Below are 17,310 nucleotides of genomic sequence, written 5' to 3' on the forward strand. Positions count from 1 at the left end.
TGTCACCTTAACACATGCCAGACAGTCGTATGAGGGATCGCAATTTCTCGGCTGGCACGACAAGTGGTCTTGCGCAGGCTACGCAGAAAACTCTCTTGAATTCTTCTCACGTTTTCCTCTGAAGTGCGTGGTCGCCCTGGGCTCTTCCCCTTACATAAACAGCCTATTTCCTCAAATTGTCGGTACCAACGACGAATGCTCTTTGGCATTGGCAGATCAATGCCAAAACGCCGTTGAAACGAACGCTGCACCGCAATTACGGATTCAGTCTTGCTGAAATGCAGAACGCAAAACGCCTTGTGTTGCGGGGTCACCATCTTGCGAACGACTGAGGCTAGAGGCTGTTGTTGCGTTGGGAGAGCCATCTAGCAGTGGTCATTTGAAACTCTATTCTATGCCCGCCCTTTCAAGTGGTAAGAGGTTCATTTATGGGCGGTTCGTGGTTGCAGAGATATAGCGATTTCAAATTGGGTCCATCTTTTTGAAACACCCTTATACGTGCATGTAAATATAAGAATGTGCTATGTGTTTAGGCGGCTATGTGTTTAGTTTGAAATTCCGAAAATACTTGGGTAGTTGTTTGTTCGTGAATCTGTTAGATAGCTGCTCAACGCAATAGGAGGGACATATTTAGTGCTAAAAATGTCGCACACATGGGTCAGAGTATATGTTAGGGGAATTACACCTATGTGTCACATTTAAAAGTAACGATAACTTGCATGCCAGGCTCTCCCGGTTTTTCCATTGTTGGGGTCGACTCGGGACGAGTCTGGTGAGAGAGGGGTGTAGTGTTACGGTTTTGAGAAGAAAGGATGATCCCCCTCATAGGTAGATGCGCCACAACATGTAGCCTCGTTGTAGTTCAGTTATTTCATAGTAAATGTAAGCGTAGTCCTTTCCTGTGTTAGTTTTGCGTTGAGCAGGCCAATCAGAACTCGAGGGAAGTGGCTCACAATGACAGCGAGAGGCGGGGCTTGGAACATTCGGGTAAGGTCGGGGAGGGGCTATATACAACAACAACAACAACAACAGGCATTTTAAGGCCATTTTCCATGCCAGAGTGGGTGTTAGCCTCGCGGTCCCCATGACAATCTTCTCCATTTTGCCATATTTTCTGCATCTCCCCTTGTTAACCCCCTTGCCCGCATTTCTTCTTCGACCATCTTTCGCCAAGTCTTTCTCGGTCTTCCCCGTCCTCTACTTCCTCCTACATTCATTTCCATCACTCTTCTCAACCAGTCACTTTCATCCTTCCTCACCACATAACCAAACCATCTCAAACTGTTTCTCTTCACAGCATCCATCACAGGCTCTATTCCCATCATCTTTCGCAATTCATCATTTGGCTTCCTCTCTCTCAACGATACTCCACACATCCACCGAAGCATTCGCATTTCCACCCTTTCCAGCCTTCGTTGCTGCTCTACGTTCATTACCCATGTCTCACTCCCATAAATTATAACACTTCTCACACATGCAGTATACACCTTTCCCTTCAGCTTCAACGACACTCCCCTCCTCGTCAGCACGCCACTCAGTTCCCGAAACTTCTTCCATGCACATCTCACTCTTGCAACCGTTGCTGAGTCTGATCCACCTTCTCCATTCAGCATGTCTCCTAGGTAACAAAATGTTTTCACAAAAACAAACATCACAGAGAGTGCATTTTATTTTGATATGCAAACAAATCGCCCCCCGCCGCCCCTCACTCCAATTGTGGAAACAACTATCAAAATACAAATCCACATGAAAGAACTAACATGACGTCACAATAACATGAGGACATAAAATGAAAATACATAAAACTTCCGAATCGGTTAAGTTAAGTTACGTGTCTTGCATCCAGTGTAAGACTGACGTTCCATTCCGAGGATATTTGCACCGTGACTACGAACGAGGTGGTATTTAAATGTCGATTCGTACATAGCACGAACGTTGAGCCTATATTTACACCAATTTGAAGCGACAATTAGATAAAACCTACAATACAGCAGGGAACCAGAATACAGTAACGACGAACGGTGTTTACAATTCACAAGTAAAGGCGGGATGAAAATGACGAATAAAATGACAGCAAGTATAAATAGTTGAATCTGGACTGACATTGTTGGTAAGGATTGTCCGAGTACTAGCATGCCTCCAACGTGGTGCTCGAAGCAGCATGGTGTGGGTTGTGGGTTTAACCTCCGATCGAAAAATGAAAATGCCATTGCTTTTCTGTCCTTACAAACTCGATGCACGCGGATGTCTGAACTACCGAGACATCCACATTTGTCTATTTCTCAGCATGATCTTGTGATCTACATGACGACTCGTTCGGACTGCTCCGTCTGGAATACTGCCGTGATCCTGATGGCTCCCTTAGACCTTGCGGCTGGGTAGCAGCAGTTGGAAGGCCAAGAGGCCTCTCAGAGGGAGAAGGTATCCTCTCGCCTACGACTACGTGCCCCCAGAACGGCTGTGCTCGGCGGTCATTTCGACTTTCCAATGGGGCGTTGTAAGGTCTGAATGGGGGAGGCTCATTGGGCAGGCAGGGTCCTCTGAATGATGGAACGATCTGCTGCATGGAGTGGTTGTGAATCCCTCTGAGCCACGTGGCTTCGCCAAGGTATGGTGCTCTATGCACGCCACCTTCCCTTGGTTTATTCCTCAATCGCAGGTCATCTCCAGCGGATCGATTCTGAAAATGAAAACAAAAAAAAGATTTGCGTTTCAATGAGGTACACCGAAAGAATAATGGAAAAGCATGTCATTACTGATGGATGGAAACCAGGAAACTCCAAACATCACATTGAAATACAAGATGGGTGACATCAGCTAATGCCCAAGTCTGTAGTCATCAACATATGATCCAACTCTTTCATTCGCTAAATCACATGAAAAGTAGAATTGCATATACCAGGCGACACCTTCCCACGTTGGAATTTTTCTTTTGTATACAGAATCAAGGCTCGTGGAAGAGCTAAAAACACAGAACGGACCAGGACACAACATAACAAAAGTAACAGCAGAAATAGAAGGAGGGAATGTGATCAGCAGAGTGGGGGACAAAATAAACAGAGACGGACAAACGAGGGATGCGGGTGGGGGAAAATGCAAGGGGTTGACAAGATGGATACAGATGCAGTTTTTTGGAGTGGGTTGGGGGTGGTTTAACAGGTGTAGAAAGGATATTGGTATTGGATGATCTGAGCTGGAGTCTTGAAGACCAGAATGAATAGTGTGGAAGTTAGTTCCACAAGTGGGGTGGGGAAAAAAAGAGGAACAAAGGAGTGGAGGTAAGCAGTGATTCTGGATTTTGGGAGTTTCCTTTGGAGAAGGGGGTTGATGGTGGACCGTGTATGCCCTGCATTTAAACATATGATCCTGGGGGGAAGAGGGACAAACCACGGAGACGGCAGAGGGTACAAAACTAAAAATGAGGCGGTAGAAGAAAGAGATAACCGACCTGTCGACGGTGGCAAAGTGATAGGCTCATAGACTCGGCTTTGTCACAGGAGATTCCGATGATCGATTACCTTGCTGTAGGGCAGACGTCCACTCATGGAGATGATCAGCTACGTCCTCCCAAGATCACCTTTCAACATTTGCTGGAATCTCAATTTAGGACACCTTCCTCGACAAGGAGCATCAAAAGCTCCCCAGAGAAAATGTCATATAAAATGCACCCATATTCAGCAGAATCGGAAACGGTAAAGACCAGATAGCAGAAACTATTGATAACTTAGCTCGGTGCCATCAATGGTAATGCGAGGCGCCACCCTGTTGCCATGTGCCTCAATGAGCGTCCCATTAAAAATACCAAAACAGCAATTTCCACCAAAACCTGCTTCTCAAATCGAGTTTTCCAACTTCAAAACCACCACTGCTGCAAAATTGTCAATACGATCATTCAATCGATGATCTCAAACAGCTTTTTCTTTAAAGCAACAGTTATGGCACGATATATATTATATATATATATATATATATATATATATATATATATTGTTACGGCCCGCGGATAAGGATGTTGGTTTGCCGAGCGGATGGCCCCGCGGTCGTACAGTTACCCCGACTAACCCGATTCCCGAACGTTGGCCAGATCGCGCCACAGATATTCAATAGGGAAAAGACTAAGGCGACACGGATGTGAAGAAGAAGACAAAAAGGTTGGAAATATGAATATAATTTATTTCTATTTACACCCAAAAATAACCAAGGAGAAGGAAAGATAATAAAATAATATACAGAAGATTTTATAGACACAGTGCAACCTAGCTTATACAAACTTAATTAAATACCCAGGACAGAACAAACAAAACAAACTCACGTACACAAGAAGATGGAAAGGCAGGAGGTGGATGGCTGGAGGGAGAGGAAAGTCCAAGGGGTCCTGCAGCACGATCGGCGCGTTTAGCAGCCGCCGTTCCTTCGCGGCCCTGCTCAAAACCGCCGTCCAGGCCCCAAGCGGCTGTTGAGTGTTGTTGCTGCTCTGGCCGCCGCTGCTGCTGCTGCTGTGGACGTCGCGTGCTTTGCCAGGACTACAACAGGCTTTGTGCTTCCCTGGATGATGATCTCCTTAATGTTCTCTATGTTCTTTTGCTCACATGCCAGCCTCGGACTCTGTTCGGAAAAGCACCAGCTCAGGAACAAACATCGGTCCACTTGATCAGCCGTTGCTGTGTACAAAGCTTCCTTGGGTGATCTCAATGTACTCTCGCAGTTGGTTCTCTTACAGTTGGTTCTCTCTGGATGATCTTTTTACACAACTCAGCAACTACTCCACACCATCGAGACAACCCAACGCCACCACTTTGCTTCTTTCGCGCGCGCTTTATAGCGCCTCCGGCGATCAAGCCGCCGGCCTTCAGGACACGCCCATCGGTGTGCTCACCTCGGCCCTGGTTGGTCGCGCGACCCTCTGGCTCCGCCCTTGATGACGACGGGCGGGCACGCCCGTCTTCCCCGACCCGAGCACATGTTCAATGGTGGTTTTGGAGGGGATGTAATTTGCAATCGAGGCTTGGCAATGATGAAAGGGGAAATGGAGGTTTTGGGAATGGGAATGAAGAATGAAGGGAATCTATCTATTTCACTTGGTGCAATGGAGTGTCATCTTAATGGAAGACAAGGCCTTACCCTAATACACATAATAAAGATATAACTATCAACCAGGGGGAAATCTATGATTGGCTGCCGTGTATGCTTTATGGAATTAACTACGGGAACGCCCTTTGACCTTTATACAACACTGGAGGCAGGAGGGTCCAGAATAAAGCATATTTCACAACAATTTACGACAATACAACACAATAAAAAAATACAATCCTCATATCCGCAACAATATATATATATATATATATATATATATATATATATATATATATATATATATTGTTGCAGATCTCTCGAAGCCCGTATACGTACAGAGGGGGGGTTAAACCCCTTCTCCCCCTCGGGTCTTCGAGTCCACAAGGCCGAGTCGCCACCCCCGTAGCGAGCGTGCGGAAGGGTATCGGGTCAACTCCACACGTGTAAAGAGGGCTATAACAAGCAAGGGACTTCACTCGTGCTGTGACAATGTCTCTTTCGCACTGCACTCACAACGCTCTCAAACCACGAACTCGGGCACGAACCAACTCTCAAGCTCTGTCTGTCAGACTCTGACCGATCCTGACGCTCTATCTGTCGCGGGGGGCTCGGGGCGGGGTTTTTATACCGCCCCCCCCCCCAGCCTTAACCGAATGTTCCAAGCCCCTCCTCTCGCTGCCGTTGTGAGCCACTCCCCCTGAGCGCCGATTGGCTGCTCCCTGCCTAAAGGCCACTCCCCTGCAGCTCCTCCCTTCGGCCTTTCCAGACTTGTTCTAGGCCTAGCACGTGGCATTCCAGCCCAAAGAACACCTAACTCACTGGCATTCTCAACGCAAACTAACATAGGAAAGGAGACTACACTTACATTTACTAAGAAATAACTGAACGGGGACTGGACCTCGCACAAGCCACGCTAATCGGATACGCCCGAGCGGTGTGCGTATCACGTGACTTGTGCCGTTACTTTTATTGAACCCGATTTGAGCGGTTTTATTCGTGCGATGCCAGACCAATGGTGAAATGACGGGCACGATCAAATGGAAGGAAGAACAGGTTTATTTATAACTATACAAGGATAAGAGACACAGGGCAAGCTTAACCAGTCTTAACTTATCCTCGGACAAGGGCCCACTCACTCACGCGGGGGAAAAGAAGGAAGAACAAGTCCGCGCTCCAAACGTGCCTTGGCGCCGTTCACTCCCGGACAGCTCGCCGGGCGTGGCCTCAGATGTTCACGGCACGTATGCTGGGAGCGCAGGCAGGGAGATCGGGCGTCTGTGGCTCCGGAATGGATCGTCTCCACAAGCATGATTAACACAGCCACAGAGCGCAGGGCACAGGGATAGTTCGTGTAAAGAGAGCTATAACAAGCAAGGGACTTCACTCGTGCTGTGACAATGTCTCTTTCTCACTGCACTCACAACGCTCTCAAACCACGAACTCGGGCACGAACCAACTCTCAAGCTCTGTCTGTCAGACTCTGACCGATCCTGACGCTCTATCTGTCGCGGGGGGCTCGGGGCGGGGTTTTTATACAGCCCCTCCCCAGCCTTAACCGAATGTTCCAAGCCCCTCCTCTCGCTGCTGTTGTGAGCCACTCCCCTGAGCGCCGATTGGCTGCTCCCTGCCGAAAGGCCACTCCCCTGCAGCTCCTCCCTTCGGCCTTTCCAGACTTGCTCTCGGCCTAGCACGTGGCATTCCAGCCCAAAGAACACCTAACTCACTGGCATGCTCAACGCAAACTAACATAGGAAAGGAGACTACACTTACATTTACTAAGAAATAACTGAACTACAGCGAGGCTACATGTTGTGGTGCATCCACCTACGAGGGGGGTTATCCTTTATTCGCAAAACCGCAACAATATATATATATATATATATATATTGTTACAGACGCGGTTTTAGATGTTATTTTACCGAGCGGTTGGTATTACCGCGTCCGAACAGTTACTCCCCGATTAGAACCCGATTCCACCCGACGTTGACCAGATCGCACCGCAGATATTCAATCGGGAAACCTCTAAAGCGACCGAAAGAGAATGAAAAGAGAAGAAGACAGAGTACGGAGGAAGAACAGATTTATTATACACACACAAGCAATGGATGGAAGAAGCAGTCACACAGCGAATCGTTAACTTACACTATTCATTTTACTTAACCCCAAGACAATGAGTAGGACAGATGACGTTCACACTTACACGGGGGATATTGCAGGCAGGTAGGGCTTGAGGTGGATTGCTGGAGAGGGAGGCAGGGTCGGAGGCAGCAGCTCTCAATTCCTCGTGGTTTTTGGCGGGAAAACCCTTCGTCACGTATCCGCTGCCGATGCTTTAGACGTCACGCGCTGGCTCGGGCACACCTGCTCCTCTCCTTCTGGTGGAGCCGTCTCCCTCCTTTCAGCGCGTCTCTCCAAAGCTGGTTTCCTTTCCGAGTACCTCTCCTCTTTGGCTTGGAGCGTTTCGCATCTCACCGCTCCTCTTGGTGTCGCCTCTTCGCTCATCTCCCAGGTCATCTATTGAAGCAGTCCCTTCCCGTCGCTTTTATTACCCCGGGCGGAATCAAGCCGCCGGCTGCGAGGGCACGCCTACCGGGTCGCTCACCGCGGGGCTGATTGGCCAAGTGGGGTTGGCTCACTCCTCCCCTCTATGACGAGGTGGAGACACGCCTTTCTTCTCCGAGATTAGCACATGGGCAATGGCGGCTTGCGGGATTGAACACCACTCGCCCCCCTTTTGAAAGGAACTTTGGAGAGCGGAGATGTTTGGGGAAATTGAAAGGGCCTACGCTTATTTTGTTTGATACAATGCAAAGTCAATCTAGTGGGAAACACATATTTAGCCTACATAGAATAAGGAAATACACTATTTAAAAAGATATATCGTGGCCTGCGTGTAAGTTTCATGGAATTAACTAGGAGGACGGCTGCGACCATTATTTACATTACGAGGGTGTTACACATAACAAAACCATACTTTTCACATTCGTTACACTTCCTCCAAAATTGTTACACTCTTCCAAAACTGTTACACTTCTCCAACACTGTTACACTTCTCAAAACCGTTACAATATATATATGATTACACGCCTAATCCGAGCGAATACCCTTCCGAGCGTCAGTCCGAGCGAATACCCTTCCGTCATTGCCAAGCCTCGATTGCCCATATTACCTCCCCTCCAATAACCGCCATTGACCACGAGGCAGGGTCGGAGAAGAAAGGCGTGTCTCCACCTCGTCATAGAGGGGAAGAGGGGCGTGCCCGCCCGTCGTCATCAAGGGCGGAGCCAGAGGGTCGCATGACCAACCAGGGCCGAGGTGAGCACCCCGATGGGCGTGTCCTGAAGGCCGGCGGCTTAATCGCCGGAGGCGTTATAAAGGCGCGCACGCAGGAAGCAAGTGGGTCGGTTGCAAGAGAGAGAGTCGTGAGGAGTCAGTCAGTGGAGTCGGTGGTCAGTTGGTTGCGTTGGTTGCGGTGAGGAGTCGGTGGTGGTGGTCAGTTGGTTGCGTTGGTTGCGGTGAGGAGTCGGTGGTAAAGAGTGAACGAACGCACAAGAAAGAGTTGAGGGTTTGGACCAGACGCGTCAGACGAGGCCTGGCAAGGCACGCGACGTCCACAGCAGCCACAACAGCAGCGTGGGGCCTGAACGGCGGCTGCTAAACGCGCCGGTTGTGCTGCAGGACCCCCCTTGGACCTTCCTCTCCCTCCAGCCATCCACCTCCTGCCATTCCATTCTTCTTGTGTACGTGAGTTTGTTTTGTTTGTTCTGTCCCTGGGTATTTAATTAAGTCTGTAGGTAAGCTAATATTTGCACTGTGTCACCTGCGTCTTATGTGTTGTAAATAAACCTTGATTGCTCCTTTTTGCTTGTGTAAATAATAAATCCCATTACTCGTCTGTACGTCTTCTCGTTTTATTCCTTTTCCTCTTTGCATTTCATCGTTTTAGTCTTTTCCCAGATTGGGCAGCTGCGGTGCGATACGGCCAAAGTTCTGGGTGAATCGGGTGAGTCGGGGATCCTGTAACGGTCGCGGTTGGACCATCCGCTCGGCCCATCATACCATCTAAACCGCGATCAGTAACAATTGGTGTCAGGAGTGGGATTCGGTGCCCGAACCAAATTTTTAAAACATCTAAAAAAAAATTTGGTCAAAATTTGGAGCGGCCGAAATTTGTTTTGTTTTACAAAACCTGAACTTTGAAATCGCGCCATGGCTGGTCAAGGCGATCGAATGCCGGTGGGTGAGCTAGAGGAGGGGTTAGGAGTAACCCAGGATCAAATGGAGGGGAGCAATGAGGAGGCGGTTGAGGGAGTATCAGACGCACAAAATGGCGGCTTCGCGCACATGATTATTGTGGCGCCAAATTTAGCCGCGCCCGTGACCGTAGCAGCGCCGCCGATGGATTGGGGCCTATTTATGGAACAAATAAAGGCGCTCATGGTCCAGACAAGTGAAGACCTGAGGAATGACTTGGGAAACCAAATGGGGGTAATGGGAAACCAAATGGGGGTAATGGGGAACCGGATGGATGCTCAGAGTGAGCAATTGGGAGTAATGAGGGACGAAGCGAGGGGTACCGGTGAGGGATTAAAACATGGGTTAACGGGGGTGGAAAATAGAATGGCTGCCCAGGAGAATCAGTTAGAGGGGGTGAAAAATGGGTTAATGGGGTTAGAAAATAGGATGGAGGACAAATTGCGGGAGATAGGGGAGCAATCCGCCCGAGAAATTAAACAAATGGGAGAGCAGATAGAGGAGGTAAAAATCGGGGTAGAAACCAAATTGGATGCTCAGAGGGATGAATTGGGACAGATGAGGGTGGCATCTACAAAGGAGATGGAGGAGATGAAAGAGGAGATACGACGAGGTGTGAGTGAGGAGGTTTCGGGGCTACGCGAGGAGGTAAAGCGAGGTGAGAAGCTTATGGAGAAAAAGAGGTGAGAAATAATACGGCGAAGTTACAAGGGGGAATAGAAGATCTGACGGAGGAGGTGGAACAGCTGACAGAGGGACAGACGGAGTTAGTGGAGCAGGTTCAAAAGAACACTGCGGTACTAGGAGGGTTAAAGGCGACACAAAAAGAAATTAAAAACGAATTAATAGCGACACAGAGGCAATGTCAGATGGTACGTGAGGAACTGACAATGAGGGTGGACGAGGTGACAGAGATAATGGAGACAAAGGACCGGCAGGTGAGGATGCACATAGAGATGGTCACGGTAGCCTTAGAGGACGAACTTGAGGAGACGCACCGAGAAATAAAAGAGGTTAAACAAAAATTAGAGGAAGTGGAAGAAGAGGTGAGTGAAATTAAGAAGAGATGGACAGAAACTAAAAGAGAAATCCAGGAGGAGGTGATGGAATATGTGCAAGGTCGGTGCTCAACTCATAATGTGATGCTCACTAACCAAATAAAGAGTTTGCAGGTGGCAAAGGAGGTGCGACGACGAGGTACGGAGGTGAGTGGCAATGTACATGATGTGAGGAAAGCTTCAGTCGGCTTGGGGATTGGTTTGGATCCGGGTGTTCGTGAAAGGCCGTTGGTGAAGTGTGCGACAGGTCAGGTGTGCGAAAAAAGAGGTGTGCGAGAATGTCCGACCATGGGGTGTGTGAGGAAAAAGTGCACGCCAAGGAGTGAGTGTGCCGTCAAGAGCGAGTTGGTCGAAGCGCGTGTGCAAGGGGGTACATGGAAGCGCGGTGTGGTGAGTGTTACAGAGGATGTAACAAGAAAGTGTACGCCTGTGGTGAGTGTTACAGAGGGTGTAACGGGAGAGTGTGCGCAAGAGTGTGCGCGAGAAAGGTGTGTAACGGACAGGTGCATGAGGAAAGAGTGTGCTGTCGAGAGTAAGGGTGAGTGCGCGGGTGAGAGTGGAGGTGAGAGTAGTGAGAGCGACACGGAGCGTGAGTTGGTTATGACAGGTGAGCGAGGATGTACACCTGGAATGGAAGGATGCACACCTGGAATGGTAGAGCGTGTGTGGGAATGCACACTTGAGTTGGTCGTGAGGCAAGTGGTTGGGTGTGCGGGTGAGAGCACACCTGTGATTGTCACAAAGGAGGTGACCGAGAAAGGGGCGCGAAGAGGTGTGTTGGTGAGGTGTGCGAGCGACGAATGTGTGCCAAGGTGTTCGGTGGTCAGGTGTGTGACCAAGTCGGTGAGTGGAATGAGTGTACCGAGGTGTGTGAGGAAAGGTACGAGGAGCATGGGAACAGCTGCAGATATGAGCAAGAAAGGGGTAGCGTATGCATGTAAGCATGCAGGTGAAGCATCGACGGTAACCGGGTTAGAGGTTAGAACGACTTATAGCCGAATCGGGCCCTCGGTGCGCGTCGGGCAGCTTCGCGTGCCGCGAGGACCAGCGGGGATCCGAACCACGGCGGTTTCGAAAGAACCGCCGTACGCGATCCACGCTGTGCCTCGCTTGGAACGGCCGCGTCCGGGCTCCACTAGGCGGAGCGGGCAGCCCGATAGGAAGGGTCGTCATGGCGACCACTTGCTATTGAGACGTGCCGGCAGGTCGAGATCGGGACATTGGATGGCTCCGCGCCGAGGTGGTGCGTGGGATCTCGGCCCGGGTAAGCCCCCGTCCCTGCACCGAATGCGGGACGTATCCAGCCGCTGGCACAAAAGAACCCGCGTTCATGGCTCGGCTGTACGAAGCCGGGCTGTAGACGTGAATTGGTGCACCGAGAGGATGTAATAAGTAGACGGGTGATGAGGATAGTGTTTTGGCCCCGAAATTAGAAAAAAAAGCAAAATTTGATGTTGGTACGGTGATTGGCAGTAAATGGAAATTTTTTGAATTGGTTGGAATTTGGACGAGCGAAATTGATAGGACGTCCCCGATGTGGTGGGATGGCAACTCCACCATCCCTCACAACGTGTGGGGCAAATGCGCTATAGTTTATGGGGTGTATGGCAGTGAAAACTAGCCCGGGTGGGTTAGGTTATATTGTTAGGGATCTAGCGAAGATGACATTAGGTGACGTTAAGGTTAGTTAGTGACTGATACCTGTAGTGGGGACGCAGGTAGATTAGTATGGATGATAATGACGTGGGAGCGCAATAGTTTAAAGGGACGACTGGGAAGCGCAAGTTTCAGAGGGGAGTAGTTAGCTGAGATGATGCCGTGTGTGTGAGGATTGAACAGGTGTGATTGAACAGGTGTGAGGGCACAGGTGTGCAACAACAGGTATGGAGAATGGTAGTATGGAATAAATGGTATGGAGTATTGGAATGGATGGTCGTGGAGTGAGTATGGTGGAAATTGTGGAGTGGAGTGGATGGTGCGAAGGTGTGAATGGGGGAAGAGTGGACCCCCATCACGAATACCCGGGGCGGGTAGTGTAAGTGTTAGGTAGAGGGTATAGGTAAATTGTGGTTGGATATTGGCATCTGTGGTGCGGGTGAAAGAATGGTCTTTGGATGGGTGCATTAGTGTTGTGGAAATGGCTGGGCGTGTAGCCTGTTAGTGTGTGTAGTTGGTTTGGGCACGCCACCACTGTGAGGATGTCGGCCAGGTGAGGCCGCAGGTGGGCTCTGGGAGCCGGTAGTTGTGGATGGGGCCCGAGGATCCGGAGGACGGACCCGGGTAGCCCAGTGCCAGAGGGCACCAAGGGGTGACAGAGCCAGGAGAGGGCCTTCCCCAGTTGGTTAGGTTAGGGTGAGGAGCTAGGTAAGCTCGGGTGGCAACTGCAGTGGTGGAGGTGTGCAGGTGGGTAGACCTGCTGGGAGAGCTACACGTCACAGCCCAGAAATTGTGCAAGGGCACCGGGAGATGAATCGGGGGAGTGAGACCACAAATTGAGAAGCACCACAGTTTGGTCAATGGGAATTGGTTGTTAGAACCCATAGTGTAAGTGGCCAATGGATTGGCAGGGAAAGACCCCGGGTAGTGTAAAGTGTGTTTAAATCATTTAGAGGATAGTTAGGATGAAGGATCTCCTCGCACCATCTGCATCCACTCACCTGAGGTGACAGGTACTCCACACCATGCCATGTTTTATTATTTTTATTGTGCAGATGTTTGGAATGTGAGACGCATCATGACATGGGTGTGACATTGTGCGTAATTCCATCTCTTCCTCCTTATGAGGATTGATGATGAATTTGGTGATGGCAAATTTTGAAGTAGAGGGATTGTGGAGACGAATTTGGTATAGGGGAAATATGGGGAAGACGTGACAGTAGTGACGAATTTGTAAATGTGTAGATTTTTGTACATATGGGGTAAGGGCAAGGGTAGGGTAGGTGACAGGGGGGTGACGTACGGTAGGGACGAGCTTTCTCACTTCGCCCTCCGTACGCATTTCGCCTTGCATTGCCTTATTGATGTGTACCCTTGTGACCTTACCCCTCGCTCAATTGTCTTTCCCCTTTTGTCTCCCACATGACCTGTGCGCCATTGGGTGCCGAGGGGAGCGTGCGTGGGTCGGCCATTGTGCGCCCGAAATTCCCAGAACCAGCTGTCTGCATCGATGCACCACATTATGGACCACGTCTGTGGCCGAGCACCACTTATGGACCCCATGGGTTGGGGCATGGCCCCTCTGCTGGAACCGGCCATGAGGGCCCGAAATCTTGCTGGCGGACCTTGGCCACAGGGCACCGATGCCCCACAGGTGAACCACACGTAGTCGGCCCTGTGGGCCATAAATAAAATAAAATAAAAGGACACATTGGGTGCAAGTTTTAATACAAATAGGCCGCCAGTAAGCAAAGCAAAAGAATGACAACATCTAGAAGACAAATAATAATAACCAGCAGAGGGAGCCGAAGAGCAAGAGATCACCTGCAGGGTTAGGGGTTGTTGGTTTTATTTTCTTGAACTATGGTGACTGCACCGATTGGTGCTTGGGTGTGTATTGGTGCGTTTTTGGGTGCTTTAATGGTGCGTCGATGCAGAGCAGACTGTCTCCCCCCCCCAGAAAGAACAATCACAGGTCCTGGGTTAGTTTTGTAAATAAAAGTAGCGTCAAGTGTAAATAATGCTTCCCACCGTCAGTGTGTAGTTTGAAGACCATTCCGCAATTCGGTTAACTGTGGGCGTAAGTCTGTTAGGCAGGGTGCAATGGAGCAGCGGGACACATTTATTTATGTTTTAAAAACTGTCGCACTCAGGGTCAGGTTAAAAGTAGAGGGAACTACACCTACGTGTCACACTAAATAAAAGTTGTAGGCCCGGGCCGTGCCTAAGAGGAGGAGGGTGCAGTGTTGCGGAGATGAGAACTGTATTTTTTTATTGTGTGCTGTATTATTATTATTATTGTTTATTCTGTGCCCCCCTACCTCCGGAGCTGTGTAAAGGTGAAAGGGCATCCCATAATTAGTCCACAAGCATACACGTCAGCCAAGTAATAGAATACCCCTGTTGATAGTTATCTCTTATTCTGTGTTTTAGGGTAAGGCTGTGTCTCCCATTAATTGAAGTACTCCATTGCACCAGTGAAAGAGAATAGATCCCCTTTCATTCCCATCCCCAAAATCTCCGTTTCCTTTTACATCCCCTTCCGTCATTGCCAAGCCTCGATTGCCCATATTACCTCCCCTCCAATAACCGCCATTGACCACGAGGCAGGGTCGGAGAAGAAAGGCGTGTCTCCACCTCGTCATAGAGGGGAAGAGGGGCGTGCCCGCCCGTCGTCATCAAGGGCGGAGCCAGAGGGTCGCATGACCAACCAGGGCCTAGGTGAGCACCCCGATGGGCGTGTCCTGAAGGCCGGCGGCTTAATCGCCGGAGGCGTTATAAAGGCGCGCACGCAGGAAGCAAGTGGGTCGGTTGCAAGAGAGAGAGTCGTGAGGAGTCAGTCAGTGGAGTCAGTGGTCAGTTGGTTGCGTTGGTTGCGGTGAGGAGTCGGTGGTGGTGGTCAGTTGGTTGCGTTGGTTGCGGTGAGGAGTCGGTGGTAAAGAGTGAACGAACGCACAAGAAAGAGTTGAGGGTTTGGACCAGACGCGTCAGACGAGGCCTGGCAAGGCACGCGACGTCCACAGCAGCCACAACAGCAGCGTGGGGCCTGAACGGCGGCTGCTAAACGCGCCGGTTGTGCTGCAGGACCCCCCCTTGGACCTTCCTCTCCCTCCAGCCATCCACCTCCTGCCATTCCATTCTTCTTGTGTACGTGAGTTTGTTTTGTTTGTTCTGTCCCTGGGTATTTAATTAAGTCTGTAGGTAAGCTAATATTTGCACTGTGTCACCTGCGTCTTATGTGTTGTAAATAAACCTTGATTGCTCCTTTTTGCTTGTGTAAATAATAAATCCCATTACTCGTCTGTACGTCTTCTCGTTTTATTCCTTTTCCTCTTTGCATTTCGTCGTTTTAGTCTTTTCCCAGATTGGGCAGCTGCGGTGCGATACGGCCAAAGTTCTGGGTGAATCGGGGATCCTGTAACGGTCGCGGTTGGACCATCCGCTCGGCCCATCATACCATCTAAACCGCGATCAGTAACAATATATATATATATATATATATATATATATATTGTTGCCGTTTTGAGAATAAAGGATGACTCCCCCCCCCCCCCCCCTCGTATATATATATATATATATATTGTTGCGGATATGGGACTTGGCCTCAATATCCGCTTGTAAATACTCCCCTATTTCCCCAATACTCCCCAACTATCCCCAATCCCCCATTCCCTAGTCCCATTGCCTGTAAATAACACTCTGTAGAACCGACCTTCCCCTTTTTCCCCCATTAAATGTCGTGCCCAGGTCCACCGCATCTCATGTAGACAACTATAGGACATCTTGCTAGTTATTCTTAGTCTATGTCAGTTAAGGACTCGTTTCCATTAATTCTGACTCTTCGTTGCACCAGAATGTGATCGTATGGCACCAGTAGTGAGTTTAGGACCTTCCCATACCTCCTCCCATCTTCTTCCCCAAACAACAACTACAACAACAACTACAACAACTACAACAACGGCGCGGCGCGGGGGGAGTGTGCGTCCTCACACCGGCTCGGTTAGCCGCCATTGACCATGCGCTCCGACGGGGTTACCACGAAGGGGCTCCCTGTCAGCCCCTCGTCAAGGGCGGAGCCGGTAACCCCCCCGCACGCACCCAAGAGAAGCAACGGACCGATTCCATCTGGGGCGGAGCTAACTAGCCGAGGGCGTGTCACTCCCCGCCGGATATACGCGGCCACTTACCGGACGTGACGTGAGATGCGCCCCCGACTGAAGAAGACAAGTCGCGACCTCCAAGCGCTGAGCGAGCTCCACGCATCGACCCGGTATTGCAGTACCTCCGAGAACGGTGCACCCCCTCCGAGAACGGTGCACCCCCTCCGAGAACGGTGCACCTTGAGCCATCGACGGCCCGCTTTCCTTGCCATCAATCCCCGTGTGAGTCAGTTTTTGTCCTGTTTATCTGTCGTCTGTCAGGGCTAATATAAGAGTGTGTCTAAGTGCCTGCCTTTCTATGCTGTCCCTCTTGTAGTTGTAATCTGACCTTCCGCCCTAATATAACCTCCTCCGGAGGTCTTGAGAACTGAACCCTTGGTGTCGTGTCATTTTACCCAGCCGTTGTGTCCTTTTCCTCAATTGATTTAGCGTAGCGCGACTCGGCAACGTTCGAGTATAATCGGGTAACTTGTGCGGACACGGCGGCCATTCCGCTCGGCCCACCATAACATCAAAGTCGTGTCTGTAACAATTGGTGTCAGGAGTGTCGGATTGGGACCTGGGACTAAATTTATTAGGCCCAAATTTTGGAACACCAATTGTACCACTAGGGTAACAATTGGTGTTGGGGGAGGTAGAATTCGATCCGGAGCGCGTTTCCCGCTCGAAATTATAACGGCGAAATTTGAATTTGTTTTACGAAAATAAAAACCCGAATTTTGAAAGTCGCGCTATGGCGGATCAAGACAGCTGGGTTCCGGTAGAGGAGAGTGAGGCAGGGTCGGTCCAGGACCAAATTGAGGGACGTGAGGAGAGCGAAGCAGCGAGGGTAGCAGACGCGCGAAATAGCGCCTCGCACATGGCCACGGCGCCCACGCCCGCGACCGTAGTAGCGCCGCTGGTAAATTTGGACCTTTTTTTCATACAAATGAAGGCCCTTATGGCCCAGAATAGCGAGCAAATGAGGGAGGAAATGAGGGCTCAGAGTGAGCGATTGGGAAACCAAATGGGGGTAATGAGGGACGAAGCGAGGGGTACCGGTGAGGGGTTAGACAATAATTTTAAGGGTTTAGACAAGAAATTTGGGAAGTTAGACGACAAATTTGAGG

The 17,310-nt window shown here is 49.9% G+C and overlaps 1 protein-coding gene across 1 annotated transcript in view; it reads right to left on the reverse strand.

Moving 5' to 3' along the window:
• Positions 1-2,275: 2,275 nt before the first annotated feature.
• Positions 2,276-17,310, reverse strand: part of LOC137434953 (uncharacterized) — a 211,318-nt gene continuing 196,283 nt past the window's right edge. The window contains exon 18 of the mRNA XM_078785134.1: positions 2,276-2,680. Coding sequence (XP_078641260.1) covers positions 2,276-2,680 — 405 coding nt within the window. The remainder of the gene's footprint in view (positions 2,681-17,310) is intronic.

This window comes from Myxine glutinosa, chromosome 9 (genome assembly GCF_964187855.1).
Source record: "Myxine glutinosa chromosome 9, kmMyxGlut1.1, whole genome shotgun sequence".
NCBI lineage: Eukaryota > Metazoa > Chordata > Myxini > Myxiniformes > Myxinidae > Myxine > Myxine glutinosa.